The sequence below is a fragment of the Schistocerca serialis genome, chromosome 5 (genome assembly GCF_023864345.2).
Source record: "Schistocerca serialis cubense isolate TAMUIC-IGC-003099 chromosome 5, iqSchSeri2.2, whole genome shotgun sequence".
NCBI lineage: Eukaryota > Metazoa > Arthropoda > Insecta > Orthoptera > Acrididae > Schistocerca > Schistocerca serialis.
Window position 1 is genome coordinate 494,973,154 of NC_064642.1, and position 23,041 is coordinate 494,996,194.

General features: G+C 45.6%; 1 protein-coding gene across 1 annotated transcript in view; it reads left to right on the forward strand.

The window, feature by feature from the left end:
- Positions 1-23,041, forward strand: part of LOC126482029 (uncharacterized) — a 121,343-nt gene that overhangs the window by 36,667 nt on the left and 61,635 nt on the right. Inside the window, exon 2 of the mRNA XM_050106000.1 lies at positions 21,385-21,752. Coding sequence (XP_049961957.1) covers positions 21,385-21,752 — 368 coding nt within the window. The remainder of the gene's footprint in view (positions 1-21,384; positions 21,753-23,041) is intronic.

Consider the following 23,041-nt stretch of genomic DNA (forward strand, 5'->3'; position numbering starts at 1 on the left):
GTTTAGTGTCTTAAATTTGTAGAATGTGTTTTAAATAGTTATAAATTTCATAACTGAAGATTAGTATTATCAGGAACCGCTTCCAGTCCTTTTCATCTTGTGCGATCGATGAAGAGTAAATAACAACTAAGGGAACAAGTGGCATGCATTACAATGTGCAGCTGTTTACACCGCAGGAGAGGAAGTGACACGGCGTTGTTTCGATGGCCGTAATGTTGTGACCAACCAGTGTCAGCCTTTTCCCAGGGAGTGTCAAAAACCAGTTGAACTGGACGTACGCCCAGAAACTGCGCCTTCGCAACTGGTGCGCCGTTCATTTACTGGTCGTTATCTGTTCAGATTGGGGATTCAGGCCACAGCGGTTGCGGCAGCAGCAGCAAGTTCCAGTGCACGAGCTTGATACGGCTGCTGCTGCAGGTTCCATTCTGGTCTTCGAAAGGAAAATTTAAATAAGACAGAGACTGACTAGCGAATTAGTTCACCGAGTGAAAGCAAAAATTAACAGAATAAATCAAGGAAACCTTGATTAAAGAACGCTATCTGATCAGAAGTATCCAGACACAGCATGTTGTTCTCAATGGAGAGACGTCTACAGACGTTAAAGTAACCTCTGGCGTGCCACAGCGGACTGTTATGGGACCATTGTTTTTCACAATATATATAAATGACCTAGTAGATAGTGTCGGAAGTTCCATGCGGCTTTTCGCGGATGATGCTGTAGTATACAGATAAGTTGCAGCATTAGAAAATTGCAGCGAAGTGCACTAAGATCTGCAGCGGATAGGCACTTGGTGCAGGGAGTGGCAGACATAGACAAATGTAATGTATTGCGAATACATAGAAGGAAGGATCCTTTATTGTATGATTATATGATAGCGGAACAAACACTGGTAGCAGTTACGTCTGCAAAATATCTGGGAGTAAGCGTACGGAACGATTTGAAGTGGAATGATCATATAAAATTAATTGTTGGTAAGGCGGGTGCCAGGTTGAGATTCATTGGGAGAGTCCTTGGAAAATGTAGTCCATCAACAAAGGAGGTGGCTTACAAAACACTCGTTCGGCCTATACTTGAGTATTGCTCATCGTGTGGGATCAGTACCAGGTCGGGTTGACGGAGGAGATACAGAAGATCCAAAGAAGAGCGTCGTGTTTCGTCACAGGGTTATTTGGTAAGCGTGATAGCGTTACGGAGATGTTTAGCGAACTCAAGTGGCAGAATCTGCAAGAGAGGTGCTCTGCATCGCGGTGTAGCTTGCTGTTCAGGTTTCGAGAGGGTGCGTTTCTGGATGAGGTATCGAATATATTGCTTCCCTCTACTTATACCTCCCGAGGACATCACGAATGTAAAATTAGAGAGATTCGAGCGCACACGGAGGCTTTCCGGCAGTCATTCTTGCCGCGAACAGGAAAGGGAGGTAATGACAGTGGCACATAAAGTGCCCTCCGCCACACACCGTTGGGTGGCTTGCGGAGTATAAATGTAGATGTAGATGTATATGTAGGTTTGTGGACACTAATATGAGGTGTTTCCACCGTTCGCCTTTATGTCGGATTTAGCTCTGCTGGGGACAATTTCAGTGAGGTGCCTGAATGTCTGCGGAGGATTGGTAGCCCATTCTTCCTTTAGATCCGAAACCAGAGTAGCTGGTAATCTTGGACGCTGGGATCTAGAGCGAAGACGACGTTCTAGCTCACCCCTAAGTGGTTTCAGGGTTCAGGTGGGGCGTATGGGCAGACCATTCTACTTCAGGAATGTTACTGTCCACAAACAACTGCCTCTCAGACGCAACTTTATGACTGCGTGTTTTGCATACTGCGAACTGCTCCTCTACTACACAGTGTTGCAATATGTGTTCGTGTCCTTCCACATTTAGCGTCTTCTTAAGCACAATAAGAGGACCACGCTCTAACCACGAAAAACACCCCCATACCGTAACACTGCCTCCCCCAAAAACGGTTCAAATGGCTCTGAGCACTATGGGACTTAACATCTGAGTTCATCAGACCCCTCGACTTAAAACTACTTAAACCTAACTAACCTAAGGACACCGCAGACATCCATGCCCGAGGCAGGACTCGAACCTGCGACCGCAGCAGCAGCACGGTTCCGGAAAAAGCGCCTCGAACCGCTCACCCACACGGGGCCGGCGCTTGCCTACTCCATATTTCACTGTTGACATTACGCTTGCTGACAGGTAACGTTCTCCAGGCATCCGCCAAAGCCGGCCGCTGTGGCCGAGTGGTTCTAGGCGCTTCAGTCCGGAACCACGCTGCTGCTACGGTCGCAGGTTCGAATCCTGCCTCGGGCATGGATGTGTGTGATGTCCTTAGGTTAGTTAGGTTTAAGTAGTTCTAAGTTCTAGGGGACTGATGACCTCAGATGTTAAGTGCCGTAGTGCTCAGAGCCATTTGAACCATCTGAACGACTGTCCAGTGGCTTCGCTCTTTACACCACCTCAAGGATCACTTAGCACCGTCTATAAAAATGTGTGGCTTATGAGAATATGCTCGACCTTTGTGCACCATTATTTTTAACTCCTTACGCTAGTCGGACTACTGGCAGCGCTTTGGAACTCACGAGTGATTCTTTCCGCTGATTTCACGCGATTTTTTACAAGCACCCTCCGCAATGCTCGACAGTCCCTTTGGGTCAGTACTTGAGATCTGTCTGGTCTTGGTTTAGCAGTGACTGTCCCGCGTTTCCACTTCATAGTCACATCACAAACAGTCGACGTGGGAGCTTTAGAAGACTCGCTGGTGCATTGGACACTTAGGTGACATCCAGAGACCAGTCCATCTTAGAAGTCATTGAGCTCTTCCAGCTGATTGGTCCTGATGTTACTGCTTCTCTACCGCAAACACAATACACCCCGCCTCCTTACTCACTGGCGGGCCCGCCTGTCGTGACAACTAGCGATCAATTCCGCACAACATGAGTGACCGGACACTGTTGATGGTGTATTATTAATGTAAAAGTTGTCTCATATGAGGCAAATAACTTTATAGAGGGTCTATAAAATTGCCCGTAATCAAACTCTGCCATCTGCTAATATTTCGGCTGTGAACCGCTCAGCTATTTCCCGTTAGGATGAGCCAACTGCGCAAACATACACGGAAAATCTCGGTGGAAGAAATTATATACCACATGGGCGACATAAGTGTATGCTACCGTGATGCCCCCCTGTGAAGGATTACGTGTCACAAATTCTGGTCCGCAGGGTAACATTACAATTACAAATAAACACTAACTACTGCCAGTGCCAGATTCCAAATTTTTTCAAGGTTAAAACCATCATTACGTTTAACTACATTACTATTCACACATATTTTAATGGTTCCCCTGAAAAACCGATCCCAGAAGGATGATACGTATGTCAAAATCTAAACGTTTTCGTAATTTATAGAGTGACCTGGCTGTGCGCAGTGCTTGGTCGTGGCAGATTTTTCAAGCTGTAGCAGGCAGGTATTGTATTGTAACCGGGGGCCTAGAAACGACGGAGAGGCTCCGTCCCCACCGCAGCCGCAGTGGTCCACAACCCCACGACGACTACCGCAGTCCATTTCACCCCTCCGCCGCCCCACACCGAACCCAGGGTTATTGTGCGGTTCGGCCCCCGGTGGAGCCCACAGGGAATGTCTCACACCAGACGAGTGTAACCCTTATGTTGCGTGGTAGAGTAATGGTGGTGTACGCGTACGTGCAGAACTTGTTTGCGCAGCAATCGCCGACATAGTGTAACTGAGGCGCAATAAGGGGAACCAGCCCGCATTCGCCGATGCAGGTGGAAAACCGCCTAAAAACCATCCACCGACTGGCCGGTCCACCGGACCTCGACACAAATCCGCCGGGCGGATTCGTGCCGGGGACCAGGCGCTCCTTCCCGCCCCGAAAGCCGTGCTTTAGACCGCACGGCCAACCGGGCGGGCTAGCAGGCGGGTACGAGAGTAATGCCAAAAGTTTTTAGCAGAAATTCAGAAAAGAATTTATTTACAATGTAACTGTTACAACTTTTCAAAGTATTCTTCATGAGCACTTACATATTTTTCTATTCTTTGAAACCGCTTCAAAAATGTCTCAATCCAAGCTTCTTTTGGGAAGTCACTTGGAGCACTGTTATATGCTGCGACAGCCTCTCCATCGGATTAAAGACGCTGTCCGCGAATTTTTTCCTTTGTCTTTGGGAACAGGAAGAAGTGGCACGGAGCAAGGTCAGATGAACAGGGTGGATGCGGTAACACTCGCACTCCTTTCTACTCCAAGACGCCCATTGTTCTGGCAGCAGCGTGTCCTGAGACATTGTCGTGACGCAGAAGAAGGTGACCACTCTTCGACTTTGAATGCTGTGACCTACACGTGACGATGACTTTCGTCACACATTCAGCCGTATATCAGTCAGCATTCATTTTTGTATCCAAGGTCAAAGAAGTGACATGATCCATTTTGCTAAGGAAAGTGGCCAGCGTATTCTTTGCAGGAGTCCTACTTCTCCGACCATTCGTGGGTGGTTCCTCACCTGGAAAGCATCATGCTGAAGATTGTCTCTCAGTTTCAGGGTCGTGATGGTGCACCCATGTTTCGTCATATGTGACAATATTGTGCCTTTGGGGCGCCCTTTGTCGAATTTTTCAACCATGAAGCGACACCAATCCATTCTTATGTGCTTTTGGGCCTGTGTCAGCAAATGTGACACCCTACGGGCTTATCTTTCGGATAGGCGTAAATGGTCACGAAGGATTCTTTGTGCCACAGTCGATCCGATATTTAAGATCCCTTCAACGCCACAAAATGTGAGATTTTGATAATCTTCGATCAATTTTCTTCACAGCTTCAATGTTTTCTTGGATCAAAGCCTTTTCTGGGAGACCGGGACGGAGTTCATTGTCAACAGACTCGTGACACCTTCAAAATTCATGAACCAATTTACAACGGTGGCCCTAGAAGGAGCAGACTCATCAAAAACACGTACCATAGAAGAGTAACATTCTTCTTCGGTTAACTTCCTTTTTGTAGAAGTAATACGCGGTGCGACAGGTCCATCTTGCAATCTGTCTGACTAAAAGCTGCCTGCACCTTCACTCACCGTTCGCAGCATGGATAGAAATCCCCGGTCGTGGGGGAACCGGCGTGTGCGCTCTAGGGTCGAGAAACAACGCTCTTTCAAACTGAAACAATCCAATTGACCACAGATTTCCGTTTTAAGAGCTGCTAAAAACTTCCGGAACAACCCTCGTATAGCATCCATGTTCCTGGCAACGTTATTGTACATAAAGTACTCTCGATATTTCACAAACCACACTGACGCCTTCCGTAGAATCAAGTGATCCTTCACAGAACTAATGAGCGTGGCTGTCTTGGATGCTGGCAGAAAAATAACCTTGACTTCATTCTTAGAGAGGACACGACATACACACATCAAAAGAAGTTTTGCAGCACCTCGGTTCCGATAGTTCCGAAACCTGTACAGATAATTGGAATAGAGATCAACATAAACATCATTTCCGCCCTTTTTATTGCTCAGGAAAACCACACATTGCGTGTTGTACAACCATACAGCGAGACCTTCACAGGCGGCGATCCAGGTTGCTGTACACACCGGTACCTCTAATACCCAGTAGCACGTCCTCTTGCATTGATGCAAGCCTGTATTCATCGTTGCATACTATCCACAAGTTCATCAAGGCACTGTTGGTCCAGATTGTCCCACTCCTCAAAGGCGATTCGACCTAGGTCCCTCAGAGTGGTTGGTGGGTCACGTCGTCTAAATACAGCTGTTTCAGTCTATCCCAGGCATTTTCTATGGTATTCATGTCTGGAGAACATGCTGGCCACTCTAGTCGAGCGATGTGATTATTCTGAAGGAAGCCATTCACAAGATGTGCACGATGGGGGCCCGAATTGTCATGTGTGAAGACGAATGCCTCGCCAATATGCTGCCGATATGGTTGCACTGTCGGTCGGAGGATGGCATTCACGTTTCGTACAGCCGTTACGGCGCCTTACATGACCACCAGCGGCGTACGTCGGCCCCACATAATGCCACCCCAAAACATCAGGGAACCTCCACTTGCTGCACTCGCTGGACAGTGTGTCTAAGGCGTACAGCCTGACCGGGTTGCCTACAAACACGTCTTCGACGATTGCCTGGTTGAAGGCATATCCGACACTCATCGGTGAAGAGAACGTGATTCCAATCCTGAGCGGTCCATTCAGCATATTGTTGGGCCCATCTGTACTACGTTGCAAAGATGGACCTCGCCATGTACATCAGGAGTGAAGTAGCGCATCACGCAGCCTATGGCGCACAGTTTGAGTCGTAACACGACGTCCTTATGGCTGCAGGAAAAGCATTATTCAACATGGTGGCTTTGCTGTCAGGGTTCCTTCGAGCCATAATCCATAGGTAGTGGTCAGCCACTACAGTAGTTGCCCTTGGGCGGCCTGAGCGACGCATGTCATCGACACTTCCTGTCTCTCTGTATCTCCTCCATGTCCGAACAACATCGCTTTCGTTCACTCCGAGTCGCCGTGCGGGATTAGACAAGCGGTCTAAGGCGCTGCAGTCATGGACTGTGCGGCTGGTCCCGGCGGAGGTTCGAGTCCTCCCTCGGGCATGGGTGTGTGTGTCTGTCCTTAGGATAATTTAGGTTAAGTAGTGTGTAAGCTTTGGGACTGATGACCTTAGCAGTTAAGTTCCATAAGATTTCACACACATTTGAACATTTTTTTCACTCCGAGTCGCCTGGACACTTCCCTTGTTGAAGACCCTTCCTGGCAAAAAGTAACAATGCGGACGCGATCGAACCGCGGTATTGACCGTCTAGGCGTGGTTGATCTACCGACAACACGAGCCGTGTACCTCCTTCCTGGTGGAATGACTGGAACTGATCGGCCGTCGGACCCCCTCCGTCTAATAGGCGCTGCTCATGCATGGTTGTTTACATCTTTGGGCGAGTTTGTTGACATCTCTGAACAGTCAAAGGGACTGTATCTGTGATACAATATCCACAGTCAACGTCTGTCTTCAGGAGTCCTGGGAACCGGGGTGATGCAAAACTTTTTTTGATGTGTTTATTTTGGAGGGCAGGTTCTCTACGTCCTATACCATACCAGTACACAGGACGATTTTGCTAAATTGGGAGAAATTGCAGGAAACGATTCTTGAGAGTATGTGGAGCGAACAAAGTAATATTCGTTTCGGGGGAAGAACACTCACTTGAAAGGGGAGATGAAAGACCTTTGACAGTTCCACCTGTGTCAGCAGTAGGGAGGTAGCCCACCATCATACTGGCGACCACCTCGTGGGAACAGTTAGGCTCCCGCATGACCTCAGGGGTGAGATATATCTGCACTTCCTGTGGGTGGCCCTGCCTCCCCTGGTGCACTTGGTGGTACGAAGGGTCATGTGGCTACTGCGCCATGGTGCTCCAGCTCACAGTCCTCTTGAGCGTCGATCTATAGTACAGACGGAATATTCCCACTTACATGGACTTTTCTCATGTGGGCTATCAGCCATTAAAACATGCTCTCTCAAAGATTTTTTTTCTCCATCTTCCTCCTTTGAGTGCAATTCCGGCCCTTTTGCTCCTTGTCCTCTCACATATCGTTTTCTGCAGTTTATCCAAATGGTTCAAATGGCTCTGAACACTATGCGTCTAAACTTCTGAGGTCATCAGTCGCCTAGAACTTAGAACTACTTAAACCTAACTAACCTAAGGACATCACACACATCCATGCCCGAGGCAAGATTCGAACCTGCGACCGTAGCGGTCGCTCGGCTCCAAACTGCAGCGCCTAGAACCGCACGGCCACTCTGGCCGGCAGTTTATCCACATCTGACAAAATCACCCTGTGTAAGGTGGGCGGGAGCGCTTTACTGTCAATCTGTAGGGCTCGCATCGTAGGTGACAGAACGTTTCACGGCCCAAATATTATCAGATGAGGTGGTTTGGCCACATCTGAATTCCTGCAATTTTACGGATCAAGACATAGACATGAAAACATGAAATTCAGCGATATTCGTCTTGAGATGATAACTCTTTTGAAAGTTCTCTTTGTACGCCTGTGTTTTCTTTGAGAATAAATACTTTTTTAATGATGTTGTCTTAAGCAAAATTCAGTTTCTTGTTTTTACCTCACCCATACATATTTCGTTGCCGTTTTATTGTCGACAGTGGGTTGCCTTTATTTTTCTGTTAAGCAATATGTAAATGTTGCATAAGAATGCATATACTTTAGGAATTGTGGTCATTATATTCATAAAGTTATAACAAAGTTATAATATACGAGTATCTTAGTAGCAGATGTAGGTTTCATCTACATGTACTGTGCTTTATCCGGAAACATTTTAGGCTTAAAATGACAAAAACAGTGTTTTCGTATTAGGCCCATTTCTTTCTTTTACAATAGAACACACTACTTTAGAGAGCTCCTTATCGCTTGGATATGATAAATTATATTAAACATATCAGCTCCGCTACAAAATATATGGTATATGATGCTATGGCAAATATTTTTGTTAAAAATTGACATAATGACCACAATTACGAAACTATATGTATTCTCACGTAACATCTACTTATTGTTTGAGAGAAAAATAAAGGAAACACACTAAAGTTGGTGAAACACCACCAAAATATGTATATATAAAACAAAAACGAGAAATTGTGTTTGGCCAAAGGCAGAACCATACGATTTAAGTTTAGTGATAATGGAAAATATCTATCTTGTTCGAAAAGGCAAAGAAAGGAAGGAGATCGGACCCTACCACACTATTGTCACGTATGCAGGTGATGTAAATTATGTTTTCAGGCAAGTTTACAGTGTTCTGCATATGACACAAAAAGGCTTTACTGTGATCGCAGTCAACAACTCCAGTATTTGCCTGACATGAATATGAAACAAACTCGCAACAGTCTTGCAGTAACAGGGCAATTAGTTCCTCATTTGTGTGACATAAACGGCTTGTTGGACGTCAGGAAGAAGAATAGCAACGTAAAACACGAGTGATTTGGTTGCAATAAGCAGAAGCACCGCCGTGGAAGTAGCGTCACTGCATCGAGATAAAGCAGAGTGTAGCGAGTGGACATGAGCTCCACAGACAAATTCTCAGACGCCTTGCAACACTACCAGTACTATTCTACCGCTGTTTATTGGATGCCACATATTAATTGCCCAGTACTTAGCAAGATTACACAGTGCTTCTGTCATTCCTGAACACACTGTCCATTGACGGCACTGATATACTTTTGCTCCACCCACCGACATCTGGAACAATAGAACAGTGTATTGTTATTTCACGCACCTGTCGGCACTTTCCTCTGCAGGTGCAGCATTGCTCTGTTTGTCACGTACCGTGCTATATTCGCCTCGTGATTCCGTGAGATCTAGCGACTTTCTGACTATGTACAAGACTGAGTTCGGTTGGATAAGCAGATGTTCTGCCATGTTTAGTACAAAATACGTTTTTTACATGTATCTCATTTTTATTCAGCCTTACTTCTTACGCTGAACGTAGTTCAGAAGTGATGAACAGTCACTATATATATATATATATATATATATATATATATATATATATATATATATATATATATATATATACACGGAATTGGCATCAAAATAATATACATATTGCCTCGCTTGACTTTGATCGTACGTATATTACAGGCCGAACAGTTTAAAGTTGAAACAGTGTAACTAATTACTTGTGGACACCCCAGTGGGACTACACTGCATCCTTTGTCCGATGACAGCTCGGTAGGCCACTACTCTACTACCTTGTAACTTTGAACTGACCCTTGTGCATCTTCGTAAACTGTCGTGGATGATCGGTTTTGTAATAGGATTCCCACTCGTATCATTAATACACAGGTGAGCCTTGTGGTCTAGCGGTAGCTCATCGTGTTCGGTCAGAGGGCTGATAAAAAAAGAAAACAAAAAACCTGAGTGCTGTATTCAACGATGAATTTGAAAGGATGTCCCGTGACGTTCGCTCAGACCAAATGACGAGAACAATAACGAACAAAAGGAAAATGGTTCAAAAATGGTTCAAATGGCTCTAAGCACTATTAGACTTAACTTCTGAGGTCATCAGTCCTCTAGAACTTAGAACTACTTAAACCTAACTAACCTAAGGACATCACACACATCCATGCCCGAGGCAGGATTCGAACCTGCAACCGTAGCGGTCGCGCAGTTCCAGACTGTAGCGCCTAGAACCGTTCGGCCACCACGGCCGGCATGAAAAAGGAAAAAGTGGTATAGTTCTTACCTGGAAAACGACGGATTCCAGGATCAAACCCCTGGTCGGACCACTGATTTTTTTTCAGTTTGTCTTTAACCTATCATTCAGCTCTGAAATACTCAATGATTCCGCAGTAACGATCCGTGTTTCGGATTCCACTTTCAACTGTATGTCCCTTTTCCCCAGTTGGATAACTGAAGTATTTTAGGAACACACAAGACGCCGAAGTGGCGTCAAGTAGAAGGACTTGCAGTAGACCATTGAGAACATGGACTAATTACTATTTTTATGTGGCTTCTTTTTTTAATAACTCATACTTTCCTTGACTTTTGCGTTTCTAAATTGTTAACGTTTTTAAATACGATTATATTCGTGTCGTTAGCGGTTCGGAGCCTGAGTCTACTACATATGTTACTATCGAAGTTTTCTTCTTTCAACGTACATTCCCACGCGGTCTAGCTGTTACACCTAACACGTTGCCTACCGTTACACTAAAGATCGTCCTGTGCGCAACTTTTAAATAATTCGCTAGCTTGCACTGAAGGCGACTTTACTCATAACATATCTTTTAATGAAAATTTTTGGGAAAGAAGCGTGTTGTTCCTGATGGAAACACCACACCCTTTCACGGATGTTCGTTGTGTAATCCATGATTTCCATTCGTTCTTGTTTCTTTTTTCCCCCTAAGATGTTTTGTGACTGCATAAATTGCAAATAAGGGCATTTTGATTCAATACCGATTGAAGCACGTCGTGGCATGTGCACATTAATGACCGAGAACGAATAGTAATGGGGTATGTTGATGATGCATTTGTGAATGATTATGCGAGTCCTTGTTTCTATAATGTGATGTATTTCATCACTATGAAATATTCCACTGGAGACAGGTGCTGCGCACGATACCCGTTCGCCAGTACTATGCACAAAAATTTATTTTGTGTAGCTTTAGTCGGCGTTGAAGCAGAATGTAGTTTTTTCACGATGTTGAAATGGGAAACATCTAACGTCTTTGGTAGCAATGTCTGTATCTATACATAGTATAAATTAGAGCTCCCACTCTTGTTTTTCTGTCTGTATGTGATGGCTAGTCTCAGAAACTACTGTAGGGATTTTGATGCAGTTTTCACTAATAGACAGATTGGTTCATGAGGAAGGATTGTGTGTTTAATTTACTAGCGCTACGTCAGACAGGTCGTCCGGCTGTGGAAACTCCGAGCTACCCGAGTCACTAGTCGTCAGTTATACTTGTGAGCCTAAAGTGTTTAGCCGATTAAGATAACAGTATGCGCTATGGACCACACTGCGGCACAGCGAAGGTCAGTGTTCCCACCAGCGTCTGGATTTTGTGTGTCTGTTGCGGGAAAAGAGCACGCTTTCCCCTTCGGGGTGACGCCGAGCTTCCCTCTCCGTACGACGCCTTATCCTGATACAGCGGTCAAGGATGATCTGCTTCTGGTGAGGGTACTGCAGTCGATGTAATGCTGTTAATATGTACATGAAATTAGATTGCGGTGGATGAAAATCTGATTTCCGCATCTCTCGATCGGCACTATAAAACGGTAGCCTCAACGTCATTAAGTTATAGATTGTTTATGAAATAAATATAAGGAAAGATTGAGAGAAGAACAATGTCCGCTGATTAGAAAACTTGACTAAAGGCGCGTCCCCACTAATAAGTGACTTCGGCAAGCACTTGCAGAGATATTTACATTAGAATAAAAACTTGGGCAAGTCTGTTTCTGAAAGTCGTTTGGGGAAGTTGATACGAGTACCTTCAGAAGTGTTCCCATCAGAGTCGTGTCTTGAGATAAACAATTGGAAGTTGACAGTGCCACAGCAGCCGCCACCGTTGTTCCATTATTATCATTGAAGAAAAGTCGTGACGAAAAATAAAAAGTTAAGAAGAAAGGAAACGTGTTGGGTGGAGAAATGCATACAAAACGAACATATTTAATTCATTAAGAAACCTACTGAATGAAGAAAAATCAGAGCACTACCATCGTATTAAAAAACTTTCTGAGTATGCAAGTTTCGAACATCTATTGTCCATTGTGCAGTCAAGTATTCCAAAACAGTATACAAAAATGTGGCAAGTGGCAAGCTCTATCACCAACTACGCTTCGATTTTTGCAGTGTTAATTACTGCGGGGTGCACTCAGCCCTTGTCAGGCCAATTAACGAGCCACTTGATTGAGAAGTAGCGGCTCCCGCCACGAAAGCTGACAATGGCCGGGAGTCAAATAACCGCAGAATTCAATGAAGGCCATATGACGAACGTAGCCCTTAGTACAGTGCGGTGAAATTTGCCGTTAATAGGCTATGGCAGCAAACGAACGATGCAAGTGCCTTTGCTAACAGCACAACTTCGCCTGCACCGCCTCTCCTGGGCTCGTGATGATAGCAATTAGACCCTAGCTGACTGGAAAACGGTGGCCTGATCAGATGAGTCCCGGTTTCCGTTGGTAAGAGCTAATGGTAGGGTTCGAATATGCCGCATACCTCAAGAAGCCATGGACCCAAGTTGTCAAAATGGCACTATGCAAATTGGTAGGGGTTCCGTAATGGTGTGATCTGTATTTACATGGCACGGACTGAATCCTCTGGTCCAACTGAACCGATTATTGACTGGAAATGGTTATGTTCGGCTACTTGGAGCAATTCGAAGCCATTCGTGGACTTCATCTTCCCAAACAACGAAGGAATTTTTATGGATGACAATGCGTCATGTGACTGAGCCACTGTTATTCGCGATTGGTTTGAAGAACAGTCTGTACAATTCGAGTGATTGATCTGGCCACCCAGACCGCCGGACATGAATCAAATCGAACATTTGTGGGATATAATCGAGAGGTCAGTTCGTGCACAAAATCCTGCACCGGTAACACTTTCGCAGTTATGGACGGCAATAGAGGCAGTATGGCTCAATATTTCTGCAGGGGACTTCCAACGACTTATTGAGTCCACGCCACGTCGGTTAAAAGGAGGTCCAACACGATATTAAGAGGTATCCCATGACTTTTGTCACCTCAGTGTTTGGTGCTCCTGTACTGCTCATTAGCGCACACAGACAAATGCACAGCTGAACAGCACAATGAGAATTATCAGTGGTATACTAAAATCAACCCCCCCCCCCCCCAAATCGAATGGATGCCTGTATTAAGTCACATTCCGTCCCCTGGCCTTCAACGAAAAGCATCTCTTCTCCGTGAGTTTAAATCCATACAAGCCAACTCGCAACTCGCTATCGATCAAGACGCGGTTACACTAGAAAGAAACTGTCTACGATCAAGAAAACCATTCATGAAAAAAGCCATGGAACTGCACACGTCTCATTTGAACTTCACCGACTCATGGTAGCGAGACTGGACACAGGCTTGCGCTCCACATTGCTCGAATTTGCCCTGCATAAGAAACAAACATCTGCCTTCGACCAGTCGCCCAGAATATGGACAACAATTAACAGAATACGCACCAATCAATCAGAAGCGCAGACTCTCTTGTAGATGGGGTAACGCTCCATCTGCAAAATGCGACTGTGGAGCAGCCAGGCAAACTGTTCGCATAGTTACAGAAAGTTCCAACAGAGCGTATCTGGTACCTTCAACGATTTCCTGACGGCAACGAACGTCCAATTGATTACATTAAAATTTCGAATGTCCTTTGCAAAGTACATGTGCTACTGTTTCTATTTTATTTAACACTGTACTTAAAACCATATGATAAATAAAACTATATACTGATAATGAAACCGTAAAACTGTCGTGGTTGTCTGTCTGGACATGGTAATCTCCAAAAACACTTGATGAATTTTCATGTTGTTTTCACTGGTAACTTGAGCTGTGCTTGTGTCAGCGTATAGGCTTTATTTCGTCGAAATCGGATCACAGAAAAGAAGATGTCGTGATTTAAAGTTTTATCTATAAGGGGCGATCAAAAAGTTTTCTTTACAAGGCTGTACAGTCCAGAAGCCGCATGTCAATCAGGCAAATTCACTGTGGGCACTAAGGCAACAGCCCATCGACGCACCAGGTTGAAGATACCCGACCGGTCGGTGTGGCCGAGCGGTTCTAGGCGCTACAGTCTGGAACTGCGCGACCGCAACGGTCGCAGGTTCGAATCCTGCCTCGGGCATGGATGTGTGTGATGTACTAAGGTTAGGTTTAAGTAGTTCTAAGTTCTAGGGGACTGATGACCTCCTCAGAAGTTAAGTCGCGTAGTGCTCAGAGCCATTTGAACCATTTTTGAAGATACCCGTTTGGTAAAACACCGTATTCTACTGCGAGAAGAAGTCCGTACCTGCCTGCTGCATATCCTCATCCCACAGGAATCGTTGAGCCTTCAAGATCTTTTTTAAGGGACCAAAGGCGTTATATGTTCAAATGTGTGTGAAATCTTATGGGACTTAACTGCTAAGGTCATCAGTGCCTAAGCTTACACACTACTTAACCTAAATTATGCTAAGGACAAACACACACACCCATGCCCGAATGAGGACTCGAGCCTCCGCCGGGATCAGCCGCACAGTCCGTGACTGCAGCGCCTTAGCCGCTCGCAAAGGCGTTATAATCGTATGGAAATGGAAATGAGCATTTGGCGTCATTGGTCGGGAGGCCCCTTACGGGGCAGGTCCGGCCGCCTTGGTGCAGGTCTTATTACATTCGACGCCACATTGGGCGACCTGCGCGCCGGATGGGGATGAAATGATGATGAAGACAACACAACTCCCAGTCCCTGAGCGGAGACAATCGCGACCCAGCCGGGAGGACGACGGTTCAATCCCGTGTCCGGCCATCCTGATTTCGGTTTTCCGTGATGTCCCTAAATCGCTCCAGGCAAATGCCGGGACGGTTCCTTTCAAAGGGCACGGCCGACTTCTTTCGCCGTCCTTCCCTAATCCTATGAGACCGATGACCTCAGTGTCTAGTCTCCTTCCCCAAACACAGCCCAACAACCCAGCCGGAAATCGAACCTGGGCCTCTTAGGACGGCAGTCCGTCACGCTGACCATTCAGCTATCGGGGCAGACAATCGTACGGAGAGAAATCAGAACTATAGGGCGGGTGCTCGAGTGTCTCCCACTTAAGTTATGAAATTTGTGATATGGAGTCGTGCGTTATCATGAAGCAGTACCACCGTCTGTCGCACACAATTCCACAAGCATGTTTTCGACAGACATGCTGCCCGATACAGATTCCTCACATCTGAAGGATGTCTGCCGGAGTTTGTCCTATGGCAACCAACAAAAGTCAACAAAAGAATAAAAGAATGTTGGTACTGTTTGGACGCATTTGGTAATAACGTCGTCATAGTTCAGATTTCCGCATTTACCGCATGCACGTCGGAAAGACACGAATGCCGCACTAATCCCTTTCCTACAAATCAAATGGTTCAAATGGCTCTGAACACTATGGGACTTAACATCTGAGGTCATCAGTCCCCTAGAACTTAGAACTACTTAAACTTAAATAACCTAAGGACATCACACACATCCATGCCCGATGCAGGATTCGAACCTGTGACGGTAGCAGTCGCGCGGTTCCTGACTGAAGCGCCTAGAACCGCTCGGCCACCGCGGCCGGCTCCCTTTCCTACATGTCAGTGTTCATATATCTGCATCGGAAACGCGGTAAGTTGTATGTACGCCCTCAAACGGAAACTTTTTAATCACCCCTTATACAACCTTTTTGTCTGCCTATCTGTCTGTTTGAACACGCTAATCTCTAAAACCATTAGACGAATTTTCGTAGGGTTTTCGTAAGTAAATGAACGTAGGTTGGGTAACATATAGGCTCAGTTTCATCAAAAATATAGCAGAGAGAAAAAGACATTGTAATTTAAAGTTTTGGGAGTTTTCTCGACTTAGTAGTTAGGATGTTTATTTAGTGATGGCATAGTATACTAAACAACCAGTACATGGTGCCATTAGTTTGTGCGTATTTCAGTGACAGAAGCATTTCCGGAAGTTTACGTCAGTGACAGAGTTAAGTGCGCAGTCTTATCTTCGTGTAACGTTAAGAGTATGTGGGCGAGTAATTCGTCCATTTAGGGCTGGTATAGAGGAGAGCAGAATTTGCTTGTTTGGCTGGGTGCGAGTCAGAGGGACGAGTATGTTACGCGGCTGCTCCAGGTGAATTCAGTTGGAGAGACAAGGAGCACGGGGCCAGAAACGGTAAATAGCAGATCTGGAAAGGGGCCACACAATTCTCCAAGAAGTGGAGGAGTGTCAACAATGAAAGATGGCTTCATATAGCGCAGGATGAATTTATAACAATTCGCAGTCAAGTATTAACGTAAATCTGAAAACATCTTCGATCTCGAAAAAATGAAGTGCGTCCAGTGGCACAACAATATTTCAATATCTTTAAAATTACGGAACCGGCCAGAGTGGCCGAGCGTCTCTAGGTAATACAGTCTGGAACCGCGCGACCGCTACGGTCGCAGGTTCGAATCCTGCCTCGGGCATGGATGTGTGTGATGTCCTTAGGCTACTTAGGTTTAAGTGGTTCTAAGTTCTAGGGGACTGATGACCTCCGAAGTTAAGTCCCATAGTGCTCAGAGCCATTTGAGCCATTAAAATTACGGAAGTTAATATTTCACACCAAATAAATATTTAGACAATGAACCTCTGAACTAACAACTTTTAAGCACTTTATGCGATTTCAGCATACGGTATCTTAGACGGTAGCATTGCACTCTAGCTATCATCATTTCTAAAAGCTATGTACCTGTATCTAATTTATTTGTTGGCTTATTACGTTTTGTATATCTTTTTATTATGCAGATGTTTCTCAGAACATCATATCCTTCACAATTACACAGCAAATTTACGCAGCGTGAATACTTCACATTTTGTCATACTTGTCTATTTATTTAATGAACAGTTTACTATGTTGCCAGTAACTTTATTTAAATGTTAATTGTAACGGATAATATGCAATTTCAGTCAGTCGCATGTGTTAGCTGACACCATCTTTGTAAAAGAGTGCCAAAAGGTGTTCTGACAGGCAGGCATAAGTTAAGTGTTTAAACGATATTTAACAACAATCTGCTTTCATTTATCATGAGTGCACTTGCACAATAATACTAGTTTATTTATTTGTGGACAAACATTTATTTATATTTATTGTGAGTGGTCCGATGTGGCCAAATGTTAAATACATTTCCTTTTTAAATATTGTTGCAGTATAGTAGTTTAGTCTGGTAAGTGGTCAAGTTGATTGAAATGATGTCTGTAGAATGTAAGAATGGTGTATTTTTGGTGGGGACGCCCTTCAACCACTAGAAAAGCAGACAGTAGGAAAACACTATGGGAGTCAAGTGGAGACAGACTTTTTCGAGTGAAGAGCTCATGGGAGCGATTCTGGACGCTTGGATGTTCGTTCTGCAAGAAGGCAGACCTGCCTATGGTATAGGGTGATACCTGATCGAGTGGGTGACAGATTCTGTGCGGTGAACGGCTGTCACGGGAGTTCACTTTTGAGGGTACTTTTACGTAAGTTGTGGAAGGAGGCAGCCCTGTCTGTGCCATCATGTGCATGGAGCGGGCCTTAGACTCTGGACAGTGAACGGCTGCTACGACACTTTTGAAGGGACTTTATATTTTGAGAGGTCCAAATGTGCTCCAGTATAGGACACTAACTTTTTCCGCTTGTATTACGGAACTGAGAATAGACAGAGTATGAGTTACTGTTCTTTGTTTCCCGCATGATGATTTGTAACTCATCATGTTGAACTCTGAATTGTTTTGAACTGATGAATATTTCGTGTATTGTGTTTACAAAACGGTCATAGTTTTCGTCTATCTTTTATACAATTTAGTTTGGGAATTTTGCTACAATTCTCATCACTCTCTCAACGTAATTTAATGTATTTGATAATGCTATTTACGGTCTGCATTCTAATCGAATATCGTAGGGCCTTACACCATTTATTTCAGATGTCCTTTCTTGGTTAAACATTATTCAACATAATTCAAAAATGGTTCAAATGGCTCTGAGCACTATGGGACTTAACTTCTAAGGTCATCAGTCCCCTAGAACTTAGAACTACTTAAACCTAAGTAACCTAAGGACATCACACACATCCATGCCCGAGGCAGGATTCGAACCTGCGACCGTAGCGGTCTCGCGGTTCCAGACTGTAGCGCCTAGAACCGCTCGGCCACCCCGCCCGGCTCAACATAATTCTCTGTCATCTACATCAATTACACGTGTTAGGGCAGAACACATTTTATTAAGTTTTTCATTTATCTTCTATTTTTTATTTCTGTGTATTTTATAATTCGCAATTCTAGACAATGCATAGACTATTTGACTGCAGGAACACGGCTACAGATTATTACTTGTAAGGAGTTAGCTGCTGGGCGCGAAAGCAGACGTGCGTGGCTCGACACTATGACTGCATCGAGCTATTCTTTTTAAACAGAGCTGTGAGTAGCCCATGTACTTAAAGTACGGGTAGTCACAGATAAACACGTAACTGGTCTGCTCGTATGGGATGCTGTTTAGAAGGGCAGTTCAGAAGCAGAAAACCGTCAGGTACCGCCACATACGGATCAATCTTTTTGTTACAAACACAAACCTAAACTGAATTTATTTGGCTAGGATATACGGATTTTTCTGATTTCGCTTTGTGGCTGGCTCTGAGCACTATGGGACTTAACTTCTGAGGTCATCAGTCCCCTAGAACTTAGAACTACTTAAACCTAACTAACCTAAGGACATCACACACATCCATGCCCAAGGCAGGATTCGAACCTGCGACCGTAGTTGTCGCGCGGTTCCAGACTGTAGGGCCTAGAACCGCTCTGCCACCCTGGCCGGCTTCGCTTTGTGTGTTAAGAACTTGTCCGCCCCGACAGCTGAGTGGTCAGCGCGTGGGTCTGTCACGCCGAGGGGCCCGGGTGCGATTCCCGGCTGGGTCGGAGATTTTCTCCGTTCAGGGACTCGGTGTTGTGTTGTCCTCATTATCATTTCATCATCATCAGTGGAAGACAACGGGAAACCACCACTGGAATCACTTCCCTAGACGCTTATGAGGTGGACCTCTGACGAGGCTTCCCCCATGACCAGACCTACCGTAACGCAGAACACAACTTAAAAGAAAATTAAAAACTTAACGAAATTGCTTTGCTTCTTTCGATAAGTTTCATTTATTGTTGAGTTCTTGGCTAGGATGAAGTGATCCTATAACGGTCCCGTGTCTACCAATCGAGGTACAGAACCTAAGCCCTTCTTTAAGTTCCGTCACGAAGCATGGACGTATAGCTAGTAAATAAATAATGTGTTAGTGCACACAATCAGTAATCAGTGCAAACAAGGGCCCAGCAAGAAAGAGATGAAACATGTAAGAGTGATCTGAAGATGGGCTGGTAATGTTTTGATTTAAAAAGTTTTTTTTACCATACTTGTGGCTAATTACAGTTTAAATTATAAACTTCATAAATGCAGTCACATCCCATGCAAGGGCGCCCGGGTTCGATTCCCGGCGGGGTGGAGATTTTCTCCAATCGGGTACTGGGTGTTGTGTTGTCCTCATCATCATTTCATCCTTATCACCGGCGCGCAAGTCACCCAATGTGGCGTCGACTGAAACAAGACCTGCATTTGGCTGCCGATCTTCTCCGGATGGGGCCTCCCGACCAACGATGCCATACGCTCACTTCCAAATAAATGCAGTAAGGAAGTTCAAATGGACATTGATTCCAGCTGTTGGGCAGAGATAACGAGGCTTGAATAAGATTGACTAGCGTGGAGAGCTGCATCAAACCAGTGTTGGGCCTAAGGATCGTAGCAACATCTACATCTACATTTATACACCGCAAGCCACCCAACTGTGTGTGGCGGAGGGCACTTTACGTGCCACTGTCATTACCTCCCTTTCCTGTTCCAGTCGCGTAAGGTTCGCGGGAAGAACGACTGCCGGAAAGCCTCCGTGCGCGCTCGAATCTCTCTAATTTTACATTCGTGATGTCCTCGGGAGGTATAAGTAGGAGGAAGCAATATATTCGATACATCATCCAGAAACGCACTCTTTCGAAACCTGGACAGCAAGCTACACCGCGATGCAGAGTGCCTCTCTTGCAGAGTCCGCCACTTGAGTTTGCTAAAGATCTCCGTAACGCTACCACGCTTACCAAATAACCCTGTGACGAAACGCGACGGTCTTTTTTGGATCTTCTCTATCTCCTCTGTCAACCCGACCTGGTACGGATCCCACACTGATGAGCAATACTCAAGTATAGGTCGAACGAGTGTTTTGTAAGCCACCTCCTTTGTTGATGGACTACATTTTCCAAGGACTCTCCCAATGAATCTCAACCTGGCACCCGCCTTACCAACAATTAATTTTATATGATCATTCCACTTCAAATCGTTCCGTACGCTTACTCCCAGATATTTTGCAGACGTAACTGCTACCAGTGTTTGTTCCGCTATCATATAATCATACAATAAAGGATCCTTCCTTCTATGTATTCGCAATACATTACATTTGTCTATGTTAAGGGTCAGTTGCCACTCCCTGCACCAAGTGCCTATCCGCTGCAGATCTTCCTGCATTTCGCTGGAATTTTCTAATGCTGCAACTTCTCTGTATGCTACAGCATCATCCGCGAAAAGCCGCATGGAACTTCCGACACTATCTAATAGGTCATTTATATATATTGTGAAAAACAATGGTCCCATAACACTCCCCTGTGGCACGCCAGAGGTTACTTTAACGTCTGTAGACGTCTCTTCATTGAGAACAACATGCTGTGTTCTGAATGAGATTTTCACTCTGCAGCGGAGCGTGTGCTGATATGAAACTTCCTGGCAGATTAAAACTGTTCGAGTCTCTGTCGGGCACACAGTTTTAATCTGCCAGGAAGTTTCATGCTGTGTTCTGTTTGCTAAAAACTCTTCAATCCAGCCACACAGCTGGTCTGATATTCCGTAGGTTCTTACTTTGTATATCAGGCGACAGTGCGGAACTGTATCGAACGCCTTCCAGAAGTCATGGAAAATGGCATCTACCTGGGAGACTGTATCTAATATTATCTGGGTCTCACGAACAAATAAAGCTAGTTGGATCTCACACAATCGCTGTTTCCGGAAAGGCCTTTGTGTTGAGACGTGTGATATTTTTTGTGATGACAGGAGAGACTCCACCCGATGAGGCGCCGGCGGCAGTGGTGGAGCGGCAGGAAGAGGAGTCGGGTACCAGCGGCCGTGTGCTGGAGCTGCAGGTGGAGATGCGGGCGGGGGGCGGCGGCGCGGCGGGCCTGCACGTGACGCGCACGCAGTGGGACGTCTTCCCCTGGGTGTCCGCCGTGGACGCGGGCTCCCCCGCCGAGGCGGCCGGCCTGCGCGCCGGGGACTGCCTGCTCGCCGCCGCCGGCCGCCACCTGCTGGGCGTGCGAGTCGCTGCCGTTGCAGACGCCGTGCGCCGGGCCGCCGCCACCGGCCGCGTGCCGCTCTCCGTCTGGAGGCCCGATGCCAAGCACGCCGCCGGCTGCAGCGACGAGGTGAGTGTACTGCCAGATGTAAAGGAGTCGTCATCTGACAGCTAGCGAGTCCACCTCAGCAGCTGCATGGTCGTGGGTTAACATCTGCAGTTTATAAAAGGGGGAAGTGGGGGGCAAATAAAAGTGACCCATAGAACAGAGCTCTAGGGTTGTTGTTGTTATGGTCTTCAGTCCAGATACTGGTTTGATGCAGCTCTCCATGCTACTCTATCCTGTGAAAGCTTCTGAATCTCCCAGTACCTACTGCAGCCTACATCCTTCTGAATCTGCTTAGTGTATTCATCTCTTTGTCTCCCTCTACAATTTTTACTCTCCACGCTGCCCTCCAATACTAAATTGCTGATCCCTTGCTGCCTCAGAACACGTCCTTCTTCTAGTCAAGCTGTGCCTCAAACTCTTCTTCTCCCCAATTCTATTCAATACCTCCTCATTAGTTATGTCATCTACCCATCTACATCTACATGATTACTCTGCAATTCAAAATTAAGTGCTTGGCAGAGGGTTCACCCAACCACAATCATACTATCTCCCTACCATTCCACTCCCGAACAGCGAGCGGGAAAAACGAACACCTAATCCTTTCTTTTCGAGCTCTGATTTCTCTTATTTTATTTTGATGATCATTCCTACCTATGTAGGTTGGGCTCAACAAAATATTTGCGCATTCGGAAGAGAAAGTTTGAAATTTCGTAAATAGATCTCGCCGCGGCGAAAAACGTCTTTGCTTTAATGACTTCCGTCCCAACTCGCGTATCATATCTGCCACACTCTCTCCCCTGTTACGTGATAATACAAAACGAGCTGCCCTTTTTTGCACCTTTTCGATGTCCTCCGTCAACCCCACCTGGTAAGGATCCCACACCGCGCAGCAATATTCTAACAGAGGACGAACGAGTGTAGTGTAACCTGCCTCTTTAGTGGACTTGTTGCATCTTCTAAGTGTCCTGCCAATGAAACGCAACCTTTGGCTCGCCTTTCCCACAATATTATCTATGTGGTCTTTCCAACTGAAGTTGTTCGTAATTTTAACACCCAGGTACTTAGTTGAATTGACAGCCTTGAGAATAGTACTATTTATCGAGTAATCGAATTCCAACGGATTTCTTTTGGAACTCATGTGGATCACCTCACACTTTTCGTTATTTAGCGTCAACTGCCACTTGCCACACCATACAGCAATCTTTCCTAAATCGCTTTGCAACTGATACTGGTCTTCGGATGACCTTGCTAGACGGTAAATTACAGCATCATCTGCGAACAACCTAAGAGAACTGCTCAGATTGTCACCC